The 16273-nt window shown below is 54.3% G+C and overlaps 1 protein-coding gene across 1 annotated transcript in view; it reads right to left on the reverse strand.

Moving 5' to 3' along the window:
• Positions 1 to 943: 943 nt before the first annotated feature.
• ASAH1 (N-acylsphingosine amidohydrolase 1) overlaps positions 944 to 16273 on the reverse strand; it is a 30365-nt gene continuing 15035 nt past the window's right edge. Inside the window, exons 3-14 of the mRNA XM_027853707.1 lie at positions 14220 to 14310; positions 12301 to 12387; positions 10059 to 10137; positions 7704 to 7778; positions 6995 to 7040; positions 6375 to 6519; positions 6074 to 6128; positions 5894 to 5975; positions 4857 to 4988; positions 4547 to 4670; positions 2165 to 2221; positions 944 to 1523 (exon numbers count right to left, since the gene is read on the reverse strand). Of these exons, the coding sequence (XP_027709508.1) occupies positions 1434 to 1523; positions 2165 to 2221; positions 4547 to 4670; positions 4857 to 4988; positions 5894 to 5975; positions 6074 to 6128; positions 6375 to 6519; positions 6995 to 7040; positions 7704 to 7778; positions 10059 to 10137; positions 12301 to 12387; positions 14220 to 14310 (1063 nt within the window). The 3' untranslated portion in view covers positions 944 to 1433. The remainder of the gene's footprint in view (positions 1524 to 2164; positions 2222 to 4546; positions 4671 to 4856; positions 4989 to 5893; positions 5976 to 6073; positions 6129 to 6374; positions 6520 to 6994; positions 7041 to 7703; positions 7779 to 10058; positions 10138 to 12300; positions 12388 to 14219; positions 14311 to 16273) is intronic.

Here is a 16273-nt window from a genome sequence, read left to right on the forward strand (position 1 = left end):
GCATGAGAGCGTGGCCGGTCACTCCAGAGGGCTGGAGGTGGACACACGGGACCTCGGGGGCTGGCACGAGCATGAGAGCATGGCCAGTCACTCCAAAGGACTGGTGGTAGACACGCAGGACCTCGGGGGACTGGCAGGGCAGAATGTGTCCTGTCCCAAGTGAGCAGTCACCGGGCCGGCCACAGTCACGGCTGCCCTGGGTGCAGGGTCCCCCCAAAAAGGAGGTGAGTGGGCCATGTTATCTTTGTCTGTGCTAATACATCCTTGTCTCTCCGCACTGGGGCTCCTCTCCTCTCCTCTCCTCTCCTCTCTAGTCAGGCGTTGTCAAAAGTGGAGGCCCCTGGGAGAGGTGCGCCAACCATGGATGTGGACGTCTACATCTAATGGGCGATGCTAGGGGCAGAGGTGGGGTGGGGGCTGCCCAATCACAGCCATGCTCCTCCGTGAATTCCCGTCCCTTTCCCCAGCCCCTGCTCCGGACTTGAACCAGCTCTCCCTCAATACAGAAGACACGCACACACACACACGCTCACACGCGCACAAACACGCTCACATACATGAGTACAACGTCAGCGCTGCCTGAATGCCCGCTGTGAACCCAGCATCCTAACAAACACAGGCCCTCAGTCGGTGTACACCTTTCTCATTAATATTGAAAGCTAGGAAAACAAGGGACGGGTGAATTTTTGGAATAAAAGTATCTTGCCTGCTAAGCTTTTGGTGTAGACAACAGCCAGTCCCTGCAGGCGGCAGGGACCTTCCGCAATGCCACATTCCCTCCTCCTCCACGAAGAAGGCCATCACTGCACACCACGCACCTCTGGTCCTTGGGGACACGCACGCCCAAGGACAGGAACGCACACACCCGGGGACAGGCACACACAAACACCCGAGGACGGGGATGCACACACCAGGGCCCACCACAAAACCACAGAAGGCAGTGTTGCACAACAGTGTGTTTATTTTATCAGGGAGAAAAAGAAGCCTGTGGTCACTCAGCCAAAACCGACCGTCTCTTTCGGCTGACCACATCCCTCCAGGTACCATCCGGGCTCCGGTGTGACCACGGGCTGACCGGGATCCTGCGGGGCTGTGGAATGGGCCTGGCCCGCGGGACCCCCTCCCACCATTCAAGGGTACCAGAGGGCCCTAAGCCAAGAGTAAGGCCTGGCACACATTCAGGAGAGGCTGGCGACTTGGATTCCAAAGGACTGCTTCATTTTCCTAGCAATTACTGGCAAGTTCAGAAAGAATCACAAAGGATCAGTGTTAGAGTGAACTCCCCAGATTGTCAACAAGCACGAGGAAGTGAGGACGAGCCTGGGGTCCTAGGCGCCTTCTGAAGCTGGTCCTGGGGCCTGCCTGCACAGAGCTCCCCTCGTCGCGGGGCACAAGAGCTCCCAAGATCCCGCTGCAGTCCAGACGCCCGCTCCTCACCAGCCGATACAAGGGTCTGGGCAGTCGCGCAGGTAGGACTCGTACACGTCACTGGGAATGTCGATCAGTGCGGTGTAGACAGTGAGCTGTAAGAAACACCACTTGTGTCCTTACTGTGTTGGCCGGTTCAGATTGCAAGCCCCCGACCGGGCAGCCTGCTCACTCCCACAGCTGCAATGAGGTGTCCTTGGAACAGGGGCCAGGGATGAGGACACACCCCAGCCCCGCCAGGCAGAGAGGCGAGTGACCTTCCCAGGGTCACACAGCCAGGGGGGCTCTTCCTGACTCCAGGCTAGCTCTGCTTGCCCACCACCCCAAGCTGCCTCTCTAGAATCCACAATGTGACCCTCTATAGACAGAGGCACCAGACAGCCCCAAACCCCCCACATCTTCAGCCCTTCCCCACCCACCCCGTGAGTGCTATATGGTTGTGCTCCCCACCCCCCAGGATGGCCGTTCTTATCAACATCGGCAGCTCCAGCCCCTGCAGGCCATGTGGACGCGACCGCCAGCAACAGCCGGCCGCCACCCTACGGAGCACAGACTAAAAACAATTCCTGCCCAGTTGGTCCCAACAAACCAGCTTGTCACACCCCGGTGACCGGTCTCTCCATCACACAAAGAATGAAGCCACCTAACCCAGAGCGGCCCCTCACCCGATTCTTCAGCTCGGACCACCTTGAGGGGGAGAGGCGAATATCGGCGAGGATTCCCAGCCAAGAATTACCTTGTTTAGAACTGGTTTTGTGGACAGGACGTCATAGGAGGAGGCCAACGAGATGTTCTAGGAGAGAAGCACCATGTTGGTGAATCTTGAAGGCAGGGGGCAGCGGCTGCCCTGACCCCCTGAGGGGGCAGCTCAGAGCCGGCAGGGACCCACCAGGTCAGCAGGTGAGCCCCGAGGGCTCGCTCCTCACCAACAGACCCAACCACGCTGGCACGGGGGGGTCAGGAGGGAGGAGGCCAGCACCTAGAGCCAGCACTGTCCCGTCCCTCCAGGCACGGGAGGACAGATCCCAGCCTCCTGGAAGTCTGAAGGAGCCCTCTCATTACTTACAACGTCCAGAAGTGCCAACGTTGTACCCACAGGCTCGAGCCAAGGATAAAACCTCCCTGCCGCCCTGAACTCCCCCCCTCCATTCTCCCTGGGGGACCCCCCCCCCCCCGATCTCCCCAGACTGAAGCCAGCTTCTGCAGGTGTCCATAGTCTCCCAGGGCACAAAGCAATCGTGGGCACGGACCACTCAGGCCAGCCTGCACATTCCCATCCTGATCCTCTGACCCCCCTCTCCCTCTGCCAGGCACGGCATCAGTTTCCCAAATGCGCCAGGCACATCCTTTCTGGCCAGGTGGTCTCTAGTGTGCGCCAGTGACAAACCACACGTGTTTCTCCCTCCACTGACCTTCACACAAACGCGCTGTGTCTGCTTCCCGGCTTTCCTCCCATGAGAACGCCCCCTGCACATTCTTACCATCCATCAAGCCCTCCCCATCACCATCTTCTGGGTGCCATCCCCCCACGCCTCGGTTAGGACCCGAGGCTCCTCTGGCTGCCTCAGATCTGGACATCTGTGCACAGGTGCTTACGGTCGTGGACTTTACCGGCGGCTCCTTCCCTGGACTTTGTCTCCTGTGAACTTTCGGGCGTCTCAAATGCGACTCTGCTTCCTTTCTTATGGTATCTAACTCAGGGTAACGACAGGCTGTCTCTCTCTGTTCCCCCTTTCTAGTTCACAGCCCCTCGGGTGAGCCGTCTGTCTGCCCCACGCTGTCCACCTCATTCTCAGACACCACTTCCTCGGCCAGGGGCTCACTCCCCACATTAACTTTTCTCTTCTGCGCCCCAATGGCCCTGAGCTTTGTGCCCACAATTTTGGGATGATGGCGGTCACACTTCTGAAGTTCCTTCCCGCGGGTCATTTGGGTCCAGGCTCATGGTTTGGGTTTTGATGGCTCAGACTGAGTGTAAATAGTGAATGTTTCTGTTCTGGCCAGAAACTCTGAGGGTCCTCCCCTCCCTGACCGATTCTTCCGGGACGCAAACTAGACCATCTTCTGCCTCCATTCTTACCCAGCCTTAAATGCCTGAACGGGCTCAGACAAAGAGACCTGGGAAAGACCTTCGCTTAAAAAAGGCCCAGGTATCCCACTGCATCTGGGGCCATCGCAGTGGTCTTGCCCTATGTCTGGCCCCGGAGGGGAGAGTGAGGCTGGTGACACAGCCCTGCCTCACTTAAACCCAATTCACTTGCAAGTCATGGGATCTCCCTCCTGATGTCATGGTCCTCATAGAGAAGGACAAACAACATTTGGGCCCGTGTGACTCAGAAGATAAGTCTGGATAAGGGTCAGGAGGGCCTCCTTTACGGACACCACGGACCTCTCCAGCAACGTCACCAGGCTGACTAGTACGTGCCTCCCCGGCAAGGAATCCCCCCACCCCCTCTCCTCAGGCTGACTACTAAGGTGCCTCGCAGGCACCCCACCACAGCAGGGAATCCTCTCCCCCCCTTGCTCTGTCCTCATTGGACGCTCCTCACCCTGGCAGGCCAGGCCCCTTCCCTTCCTCTCCAGGCAGAGCCTCTGATTCCCTGTTAAGCTCCATACATCCAGCTGTTCTCCACCGGGGCTCCGGGGGGGGTCACATGGTCCTTCTCTATTATCCTAACAGGGCCAAACGTGCCCTTCTCCACCTCCCCGGCCCCCTCGCTGACTCTTCTTCCGGTGGGGCAGCTCCCACGCCCCTCCCTCCTCCAGGAGGTCCGCCTTGGCTTTCAGCCCGGCCCACACCTCCCCACCTGATGGCCTCTCTCTTCTGCCTCTGGTTCCCTTGCGCTGACTTGCCCTCCTCTCCAGCTCCCTCTGGCCCCCCGGCCTCCCCACTTTCTCCCCAGAAGGAGGGGCCTGGAGATTGTCCTTCCAGCTTTCCTCTGTTTCTCCCAAATTCGGCCACATTTTTTCTCCCCAAACCCGACTTCTGACCCCTCCCCTGCGCTGGGCCCCAGCCCCGCTCTCCCCTCTTCACACAGAAGCCAGAGCCCAAAGCATAAGGTAGGTGCCCACTAATGGCTTCTCTTTGCCGTCTCGGCCTAAAGCCCTGCAGACTCACCTCTTGTGTGGTTTGGTTTAAGCAGAGGGTGGCGGGCTTCCTCCGGTCATCCATGAAGAAGGGGCTTTTCCAGCGGTCATAGTTGGTCTCCACCAAGAACCACCTGCCCTCCTTGGGCTTGAGCCTGCGGGCAGATAGATGGATGTTCGGACAGACTGACGGATAGATGGACAGACAGACAGAAGGACGGATGGATGGGCAGACCGACGGATAGATGGACAGATAGACAGATGGACAAACAGATGGAGAGACAGAGCCCCGAGCCTCGCCCCACCCCGTGCCCACTCCCTTCGTGCCCCCAAACGCTTACTCGTAGACGTCCAAGGTGGCCTTTCGGTCCCGAGTGATCACGCAGCCCTCCCCGGACTTGTTGCCCCCCAGGATGAAGTAGGCCGGGGCCAGGATCGTGGTTTTGATGAGTAGGTTCTTGGCGTCTTCGTAGCTGTGCACAGGCCAAAGTGAGACTCTACCCATGCTCGTTAGGTGCTGACTCTGTGCCAGGACACCTGCCCTCGAGGGGCTTCCCTTCTCCCTTAGGCCTTTATCATTAGGGATGGCGTCTATGGTCTGTGGCCCCCAGGAGCGTCCCAGACTTAGGCAGAATGGGGAGACAGAGAGAGCAGAACCAGGCCCGAGGGCCGCCCTCGCCCCCCCCCCCCCGGGAGGGCACTGATCTGGGGGCTGAGTCTGGGGGTTCTGGGCTGGGAGTGGCCCAAAGCAGCAGTCAGAGTGCACGTCGGTGTCTGAGGGTCATTTCTGGATTAATGTAAAAAGGAGACACCTCCCCAGAGCCAGAACTCCCTGATGGGCCTGTGATAAAGACCACCCAGGGACTGCTGAGAATTCTGCAACCCCACTCAAAGGGCTCCCCCAAACAGGTGCCAGTCTCACTTGGTGCCTGACCATAGCCCTGTGGAGCGGGTCGTCCACTAGGGGACATTACGCTCATTTTATAGAAGAGGGCTCTGATCTCACGCAGTCGCAAGGCACACGTGACGGGAGAAGCCAGGCGGTAAATCTTGGCTCTGGCCCTCCCTCCCCCTTTCCCTCTGAACCCCCAATCTAAGCCTCCACATAGCAGAGACAGCAGCAGCTGCCCGCCCTCCCACATGCCAGGTCTCCAGGAGCGGGGAGCCTTCCTAGCCAGGAGAGGAGGCCTTGAGCCCTTGTTAGAACTCAGAACCCAAAGTGCTGCCCTCCTCCTCCTCCTCCCCGCCACTGTCCACAGGCCTGCTGTCCCGGGGCAGTCCCGGGGGCCTCGGGGCCTCCATGACAGACGGAGGAGGCCACAGGTTAGAACCTGAGCATCTTAGCGTCAGCCTGGGGCCGCTACGCACGATGCATTACCTTGTGGCGTTCTCCAGCACGTTTCTCATAAGGAACCCTATCCACGTGGCTTCTCTTCTGCCCAACATCCACTCTATGATGCCTGGGAGAGAGGGGACACACGCATGGATGGCTTCGGGGTCTTCTGAAGAGCCCGGCCCCCCAACCCCCATCCAGGAGGCCCGAGAAGCTGCTCCTCACCCAGGAAGCCCCCGTTGGCATTGAAGCGCTCATTCAGGGTCAGGCTGAAGGTTCCCTGGGAGAAACGTGGACAGAGCAGCACTGAGGACCGCTGTTCTTTCTGTCAGACCAGCAGTCCTGGTGCCGGATGCAGGGGCAGAACCGGGGCCTGACCCAGCAAATCTGTGCCGGGCTCCCACACCGTCGGACCACCCCCAGGCCGACCGCTTCACTCCCGGCCCACCTTCTCCTTCCCAAAGCCGCCGCAGCCATGAGGCCGCTGGTGGTGCCACCCCAAAGCCCAGAAATAGAGGCTCCTCACTGGCTTCATGCCTGTCAGCGTGCCCACGTAGCCTGCAAACGAGGTGGCTTTGAAGACCGTCTGATTGTTCTTCTGGAAATCCAGATTCACCGTTATCGGCTTCAGGTTTTCCGTCACAGTCCAGGAATTATTGTTCATGTTCCACCTGCAAAGACCCATGTACGTGTGCCTGGCATGCCAAGGGAAGGGCCAGGCTGGCGGTACGGCCACAAGGAAGGATGTCTCCATCCCTGAGATATTCCCAGGCTTTGGCACAGGGTGGGTTGGGGGTTGTCACTGTCCCCTTACAGGCCAACGCTGGGACTTCTTGGTGGGAACATCCAGGGGACGCCGGGGCCTGTCTGGTCTACCTACATCTTCCTCCCTGCTCGATCGCTTGTCTCTCACAGCTACTCCCCGCCCCGCTTCTCTTGCCTCCCCCGAGGCCTGTCTCTGGGGCCCCTTCCCTGATGCCTCAGGCTAAGTGAGGCCTGACGCCTTCGTCATCCACGGACTTCAGGATCAGGTTGGGTCTGCCTTCCACCCTCACATCAGACACCTGGTCACCTAAATGGCCATAAATACAGCCCTTGTGCCTGGCCTGTGGTCAGGCCAGCCTGGGCATTGCCTTCTTTACTTACCCAAGAAAGACACCAAAATCCATATTTCTAACATGGAACAAATGACCTCAGGAAAGAAAAGAGGGAAGAAGTGAGGGTTAGAACCCATGACAGCCCCTGTCTTTCCCTTTCCATCAGCTGGCTAGTGTGGGCAGGTGCCCGGTCAAGCTAGCCACACTGCTGTGGTCGTGTCTCTTAGGTGCTACATCTGGCTTTGGAGAGGACCAAGGACTTAGGAAGTTCTGAATGAGGAGGGGAAGGAGATGGCCCCATCATCCATCATGGCGCTGTCCCTGCCCAAGACGGCAGCCAGCCCTTTCCTGAGGAGGGAGGCAGAGGTGGAAGGCCATCGTGCAGGGGTCAATGACTCCAGAGTCTCGAGGGCTGTCTTTGCTGTTGGAGCACGAGGTAAAGGTGAGGGGAAAGAAAGGAGGACACCATACATGGCAGAGGGCTGGAATGGCAAGCGGCAGATGCCTCAATGATCTTCGTGGGTCTGGGGTGGTTGGGGGCGCCATGTCAGGGTTGGAGAGATCCTAAAGGCCTCACTGCTGGACTAATGTAAGTGACTGGAAGCCTGTGGAAGTCTGAGCACACCAGGCTTTAGCCACGGCCTCAAAGGTCTGCCATCTATGAAGAGTCTGCGAGGCGGGGGAGGCCAAAATGGGAAGGCCACGTCTACAGTCAGGCCTAGCTCCCTCCCCACTCAGCACCCAATACCATCTTTTACCTTTCTTATCTTCTGCTATGATGGATGTACAGATAGTGAAGAGTTCGTAGAAAATGTTGAAAGAAAGGACCTCACCTGAAGGGAACAAGGCACACACTAGGTTAGTAAACAGACCAGAGATGGAGGGTGCGCAGACCCCCTGACCCGGGGACCCCATGCCCCAGAGGGCAAAGGACCCAGCCAGACGGCCCAGCTACCCACAGCGGCTCCTTGGTGCTGGGGAGGGTGGAGGCCCTCGGCGGAGGATGGCTAAACAAAGCACGGCTCTGCTTCTACTCTGCCCTCCTATTCTAAGAGATCCGGGCCCTTCTCTGTGAAGAGTTCTTGGAATAGGACAACTAGCCTCCTTTTTGGTCGTGGCATGCACAGGGTCCAACGATTCTTAATTTTATTCTTCTCGATCTGCTTTCTGGGTCATTTGGCTTTACCGTCTTCTAATTCTTCAGCCTCGTGACTTTGCTTTAATGTTTCTGGTTGCCTCATGGAGTCATTGGCTTCCTTCTGGTCCACTCTCATTCTCAGGAAGTTTTGTTGCTCGGGCAGGTTTTGTACCTCCTGTGTTAAGTCTTGATTCCCTTTCCAGTTCTTTCTGCCATAGTTTTCTTCTCCAATTTTTTTCTCAAACGCTCATTCCATTTAGACAAACATGTTTAACTCTTGCTTGCTTCATCTTTCCCAAGCATTCCAGTGCAGAATCTCCGCTGTGCTTTCCTCTGAGGCTTTGCTTGGAGATATTTTGGAGTCATTCTCTTCTGTATTTGTGTCTTCAGAGACCCCCCCCCCCCAATATCTCAGGAGGGTGGGATTCTTTTGTGGTCTGCCCATTCTCCCAGGGACTTGGTGTGAGGCTGGGCTTTGTGGCACATCTGGAGGGAAGGGCTGTCTGGTCCTGTTGCATCTTCCTTGGGGTGCTGAGTGTTGTGTTATTGCAAGTTCTCAGGACCTTCAAGCTTTTGGTGCCCCCAAAACAGTCTGATCCAGGGCAGATTGCTGCCCTCTGGTCTGAGCACAAGCAGATACTGCTGAACTCTACCCCTGTCAGCCGGCTGGAAAACTCTGCTGGTTCAGTGGCCGAATTCTGAGCTCCCCTGCGGCCCCCACCCTGGTTACTCCTCTGAGGGCTCGCTAGACGTGGGGAGTGAGACCCTGCTCTGCGCCTGGGCTTTGAGCCCCACTGCTGCTGCTGCTGCTGCGAGTTCTGAACTCCTGTCTGTACGCTGCCTGGGCCTCCCTCCTGGGAATGCAGCTCCCCTGCACGGTCAGTCCCTTTCTCGGTCCTCCCTGGATCTGGGATCTAGAACTGGGTGGCCGGTGATGACGCTTTTAGTTCACACCTGTCCCTGTTGCAGTGCCCTGGGGTGGCTCTGGAGGTGCTCCAGTAAGAGCCTGAGATCTCCTCTTGCCCTGGCATCCAGCCTCTCCTGGCACGTGACCTGCTCATGGTCTGACCCGGCTCCAGTGTCTGAAGATTTCTCTGTCTGTCTGTCTCCCCGTGCTGAGCTCAACCGCAATTTCAGCCACACTTTTGGACAGTCTCTCATGGGATGGATGGAGAGACGTAGGAGTGAGAGAGCACAGACAGGTGGGGATGGAAGGAAGCCAAAGAGCTGTCACTAATGGTTCAATGTCAGCTTGGGAGGTATCCCCGGAGGGCCCAGGGACATGTGCCATCTCAACATTTGGATCCAGACCCCATCGAGGTGTGGATGATGCCCACGGAGCAGAGAGAAGTCAGACACAGGATCCAAAGAGATATCAGGCAGAATCTCACAAGATACCCTCAGACAGGCACAGACGTGACCCCTTCCCCTGCAGCACCACCTCAGAGGAAGTGTCCAGCGCTAAGGAGGTGGGGGGGAGGGGCTCTTGGCCCCAGCCCTGCTCACAGGTCAGACCCGGAAAGCCCCCAGAGAGGGAACCCCCAGGACATGCCACCTGTAAGCACTGAGTGCAGGGACCACAGGGATGCACATGGCCTGAAAAGATGAAGACCAGAGGGGCTGGAGCTGCGGAGGGACCCCTGAGGGCAGTGGGGGGAGGATGTGAAGGCAAAGGGAGGTTTGAAGCCAGAAAAGCTGCCTACTCAAAGTCGGGTAGTGAGCTCCCTGTCACAGGCAGTATGAGGACAGACCTGCCTGCCCCTTGTTGGGCATGTAGATAAGGGGGGTCTCGGCTAGGGAGGAGATGGCCTCGATTTCTCAACAATTCTTCCTGTATCCTCCTTTATTAATTTATAAAGCATCATGTAAACATTCCTCTAGAACATGGTGGATTCTAAAATACTGAGACAACCAGAAGAACCCCTTTCCCTCTCCCTCCCCTGGTCCCGGCCCCCGCCCCCTCCCCGCAGGTTACCTAGGGGGACTCCTGACACGTCTGCAATCCCCTTCATCTCCTCCTCGAAGGGCCAGGGAAGGTTGCCAAGCAGGCTGGGCTGAAATTCAGAGAGCAGAGACAGCATCAGGCCATGCTCAGTGTTGTCCCCACATAAAACACAGTAGCGATCTTCATTCTAAAGTGAGACGCGGGGAAAAGGCGCAGAAATCCCAGACTGTCCCTGGGACAGTAGGGGAAACGCTGAATAGTCAGCTGCTCTTAAGCTCCCGGCAGGTTTTCTGTTGAAATGTTGGTTTTGAATTGGAAATGGAGAGGATGCCCATCAGCTGGGGAATGGCGGAACAAGCCGTGGTATCAGAACGTAATGGAATACTATTGTGCTCTAAGAAATGATGAGCGGGCCGACTTCAGGAGAGCCTGGAAAGACTTGTATGGTCTGATGCTGAGGGAAGTGAGCAGAACCAGGAGAACGTTGTACACAGTGACAGCCATGTTGTGCGATGACTAGTGTTGATAGACATAGCCCTTCTCAGCAATACAAGGGTCTAAGACATCTCCAAAGGCCTCGTGATGGAAAATGCTCTCCACATCCAGAGAAAGAACAGTGGAATCTGAATGCAGATGGAAGCATGCTATTTGCGTTTCCTTTGTTTTTGTGGTTTTTTTCTTTTGTTCTGTCTCTTCTTTCACAATATGTCTAATGTGAGACATGTATAACCTACATCAGATTGGTTGCCATCTTGGAGGGGGGGAGGGGAGGTAGAAGAAATTTGAAACTGAAAATCTTATAAAAAATGAATGTTGAAAACTATCCTTACATGTAATTGGAAAAAATAAAATACTATTTACATAAAAATAAATTTAAAAAAGAAATGTTGGTTTTGATGCCTTGCGCTCTTAAGAACATGAGAATGGGACAGCACTGAGCTTCTTCCAAAGTCGGGGTAACAATTGTGAGGGGGGACGGGGAGAGCCTGGAGAGAGAGGGATGGTGGTGGGGACAATCTGCTGGAGAAGGGGTGAGAGGGGATGGCCCTGGCCTGGAGACGGGGCCACGGGCAGGGAGAAGGCCGCCTCTTTCCTCATCAGGCACGGAAGGGAAGGAGACATGGTGGATGATGCTGAGGGTTTGGAAGTGTACAGAGGAGGAAAGCCCTCACCCACAAAAGTCTGTTTTCTCAGCAAAGAAAGAGGCGAGGGCCTCGTTTAGGGCTGGGGCGAGGGGATACCCTGGGATGCTCAAGGAGAGAAGGGAAGGTCTAGAACCGCCACTGTGGGAAATAAGGGGAGCGCTGTTGTGCAGAGGGCGGGCCCAGTGGAGACCAGACACCATCCATTCACAGGGGACCTCCCTGGCACATTGGGATGAGTTCCTCTAGCTCTATCTGGCAGCCTGTGAGTAGAGGGGGTGGAGCAGATGATGAGAACAAGCCAGGGCTGAGGTCTGGCAAGGCACAAGCATCCACCGAAGGCCAGGGGAGGGTAGAGGACTTGAGAGCAGAGGAATGGGTAGAGTGACCTGGTGAACCACAGGATGGAGCCTGAGAACCGAGGAGCAGTGAGGTGGGGTCATGTAGCCTGGGGGCTGAATACTGACGGATGGGTGGAGTGCCTGGAGGGACCAGTGAGGAGGAATAGCCCACCATGGTGGCAGGGAAGGCTCAGGACCTTCTAGTTCCTTGGGTGGCCTTTGAGTCCAAGCTTTACAGAACAAATCATTTCATTTAGGGGATCTGTTCTGTGAAGTTGGGATTCAGAGGGCCAGTCCTGAGGACCCAGAGGGCCACAAGTGCCCTCGTAGCCGCAGGCTTACACCGAGACCTTCCAGGGTTCTCCATCATGGAGGGAAAGACTCATCAGGGCCATGTGAGAGCGACGGGGTCTATCCTGGGGGCAGCAGGGGGGATGGAGGGGGAAGGCTGGGGAGCTGAGGAATGGGAAGGTGCAGGTGACCGAAGGACACCTTGAGTTTAAGTCCAGTAGAACAAAAGCAGGGTTTGGAGTGGAGAGGGCGATGCGAGCCAGCGCAATGGAATGTCCGGGGGGCCAAGAGGTAATGGGGTTGCATTGGGTGTGAGGTAGAATGGCGTCCTAATGGTGCTCACCCCCACCCCCGTCCCCGGAGTTTGGCCTCTGCCTCCCTCTTCCATCTTGCCCCCAGCCCAGGAGAAGCGAACCACAGACACCACCCATCCCCCCGCGTAGAAATGCACCCCTACTTGCACCCATAACGATTGCCGTGGACATCAAAGAGCCTTACCAAGCGCTCATCCACCATCTTCATAACTTTCCCACTAGGAGAGAAAGCATTGATCATGTTCTTCACGTTCTGCACAATGTTACGTAACTGGGATGAGAAACAAACAGCCGTCAGGAAGGAGGCGGCACAAATCTCAGTGCGCTGACCCCAGCCGCGTCAATGGTCACCAGGATAAGAGGCAATGAGAGCATCAGGGACTTAGAGCCATTTTACAGATGGGCAAACTGAGGTTCAGAAGGAAAGCCATCGGCTCCAAAGCCAGGAGCTTTGCCTCCAAGTCCAGCGTGGTTTTCGGACTGAACTACAGATAATTAAATTATGATTTGTATCTCGACATGATTTCCTGTGCCAGACAAGCTCGCTGAAACCTAACTGGGTCTTTAAAATTCCATTTCACAGATTATTTTTACGTCTTTTCTCCTGACACAGAACACGATCAGAGAGGGCGGAGGGCCAGTCAGACGGGCAAGAGCCGGCCAAGAAGCCGGCTGGTCTTGGGAAGGCCTCCCTGCGGCACCGGGGCCATCCGGTAACCTCGTCTTTGTTTACTGTGTGCCTAGCACGGTGCTAAGCACTGTAAAGGAAACCCAAGTGGTAGGCTGGGGCCAAGCCTGGACAGAAGTATCGGGAAGCCCCTGACATCCGCCAAGGGCTGCTGATGCTCCAGAGCTACTCACACGGGTCTCTTATTTGATCCGCAGACCCACCAGTGCCAGGGTGGGCGAGCTGGGCGCCAGCAGGCCCGCTGATCAGACAATTGAGAAAACAAGAGCTCGTGGAGGTGAAGGGACCCCGCAAAGGCACAGTTCCCAAGGGGGCAGGGCCCTACCTTGAACCCCAAGGAAAGGACCCAATCTCCTACTGTGCTCCGGGTCAAGGAGCCCCAGACCAGGAGTCAGAGCACTTGGCTTCCCATCCCCGCCCTGACCCTTACTCCTGGCCTGACCTTATTCACAGCCCTTCCTCCCCAGGGCCTCAGTTTCCTCATCTGTAAAATGCAGAGTTTGGACCAGAGAGCCTCTTATCCAAATACTAGAAACAATTAAAGAGCAACGTAACGGTCTCATGACACCCTCAGTCAAGGTCACTGCTGGCTGGGTGGGCCGGGAACAGCTTAGGCCCTGGCAGGCACCCTGGGCTACACTGTGAGGGCAGTGCGGGCACAGAAGGCTGTCTGAAGCATGAGTGGGCCCGCAGGGCATCAGAGGCAGAGGAAGGACCAGCATCTTTGTCACAAATATCCCACTCCATGGAGGAAAGGACAACCCCACTTCTCTGGGAATTTCTCCACAGTGATGACATGAACAGCTCACAGAGGCCACAGCCACGGGGCTTGTGGGCCGTCCCGTGCCCCGACCCCACGAGGGGGCACAGGCGCAGGTCTCGAGCAGGCCCCTGCTTTTTACATGGGGTAACTGAGACCCCAGAAAGGTGACCCAGGTCATAAGCACCAAGGCCTGCCTAAACCCCGGTCCATCTCTGACACCAAGTCAAGTGCTTGTTCCACTGGGCCTCCTGGGGGCCAAGGCTCAACCAATTCTCTCTTCCTACAAAACCCCACCTACCCCTTTCCTCCAAACAGTCTCCCCCTTCTCTGAAATCTCTTTGCCCTCATCTGGGCAAAGCCAGTAACACTTGATGATGTAATAACTGCAAAGGAAAGGAGATTTACTCCTCAAAAAGACGGCCAGCCCTGAGTCTCTTGCCAAGTGTGAGGCGTGGCCCGAGCCAGGCCCTCCAGAAAGCCTGACTTAAAACAATAGATCAAGAATGGGTGAGTAAACGATGGAACTATGGTGCCCCGCCCCCCAGGAAAAAGGATTCTTCAAATAGTTAATAAACAAGTTAACGCAATGTTACATTTTGTTTAGAAAATTATATACAAGGCTGTTAGGGAGAAGCGGAAGGTTCTCTCATACCCCTGGTGACATGTCTGTGATGACCTCGTGCCATCGCTTGTACGGGGGTAAGTCAAGATTGATGGTGTACCACGGCACCGGACCTCTGTACCTGCAACAGAAGCACACGAATCACTCATTAAAGTCCAAGGATGCATGCAAAGAGAAGCGAGCAGAGCCAGGAAAGTACTGCATGTAGTAACAGCAGTGTTGTACAGCGATTCACCATGAATGGCTGAGCTACTCTGACGAATATAATGAACCAAGACAATTCCAAGATGAAGAACTCGATTCAGCTCCTGAAAAAGACTGACAGAGTCTGAATGCAGATCAAAGCATACTTTGTAAACTTTATTTTTCTTGTTTTTTTTTTCAGTCTGTGCTTTCTTTTGCACCATGGTCAACATGAAAATGTTTTGCATGACCTCAGATGTGTAATCTAGATCAAAGTGCTTGCCTTCTCAAGGAGGGGGCTGGGGGGAGGGAAGGAGAGAATATGGAACTCAAAATCTGAAAAAATGAATGTCAGATTTTTTTAAATGTAATTGAGATTTAATGAAATAAAAATATATTGGGAAAAAGCAACAAAAGTATATGAAGCTATAAAAGTTAACTGAATAAAACAAATAAAGACAGAACTAAACTGGAGAAATATTAATTGCTCATGGGTAGACTGAGCCAATATAATAAAAATGACAAGTCTATCTGACAAACATTTCTGGGAAAACTGGAAAGCAGTGTGGCAGAAACTAGGTACAGACCACTATCTCATACCAAATACACCAAGAGAAGGTTAAAATGGGTACGTGATTTCTTGTTTGTTTTATGTTTAGATTTATCTACATCTGAGAGGGGTAAATTGAGGTCCTCCACTAGTATAGTTTCACTCTCTATTTCCTCCAGTAATTCATCTAACTTTTCCTTCAAGAATTTGGATGCTATGCCATTTGGTGCATACATATTCAGTACTGATATTAATTAATTGTCTATGGTACCTTTTAGCAAAATACAGTTTCCCTGATCATCTCCTTTAATCAGATCTATTTTTGCTTGTGCTTTGCCTGAGATCATGATTGCTACCTGTGCCTTCTTTACTTCAGCTGAAACACAGAAGATTCTACTCTAGCCCCTTATTTTAACTCTACTGTGTCTGTCTGTTTCAAGTATGTTTCTTGTAAACAACATATTATGGAATTTTGATTTCTGGCCCCTTCTGCTACCTGTGTCCACTCATCCCATTCACATCCAGAGTTATGATTGCTAACTGTGTAAAACGACTGTTTTGTTTCTGACCACTGCCTCCTTTAATCCATCCTCCCTCTCAGCCCCCAACCTTTCTCTGAGCCCATCCCCCTCCTACTTCCATGTGTGTGTGTGTGTGTGTGTGTGTGTGTCTGTTCTTCCATCTCTGAAAACCTGTTCAGATGAGGATGGAATTCAAACGTTGTCCCCTACTCCCCCCACCACTGTACCTTCCATTGTACAAATTCTTCCTCACAAGCCTCTTTTATGTAAGATGTCCCCCATTCTTCCTCTCCCTTCCTCTTTCTCCCAGTGAATCCTTCCTTCTCACTCTTTCATTCTTTTGAGATCATCCCAACCTCATACATTCATACCTATGTTATCTTTCCATATAGACTCTTTCTAACTGCCATGATGATAGAAATTCTGAGGGGTTATGTTTCGTGTTTGAATGTCAACTTTTGTATTCATCAGGAATACTTGAAAATTTTCTTTTTTATTAAATGTCCATTTTCTTCCCTGAAAGATTATACTCAATTTTGATGGACAGGTTATTCTTGGTTGTAATCCTACCTCATTTGCCTTCTAAATATCATATTCCAAGCTCTCTGCTCCTTTAATGTGGTAGCTGCTAAATCTTGTGTGATCCTGACTCTGGCTCCACAGTACTTGAATGCTTTCTGTCTGGCTGCTTGCAGTATTTTCTCTTTGACCTGGGAGCTCTGGAATTTGGCTATAATATTCCTGGAATTTTCATTTTAGGATCTCTTTCAGGTGACCGGTGGATTCCTTTAATTTCTACTTTGCTCCCTGGTTGTATGATATCTGGGCTG

Source organism: Vombatus ursinus, unplaced genomic scaffold (assembly GCF_900497805.2).
Source record: "Vombatus ursinus unplaced genomic scaffold, bare-nosed wombat genome assembly UNPS02010193.1, whole genome shotgun sequence".
NCBI lineage: Eukaryota > Metazoa > Chordata > Mammalia > Diprotodontia > Vombatidae > Vombatus > Vombatus ursinus.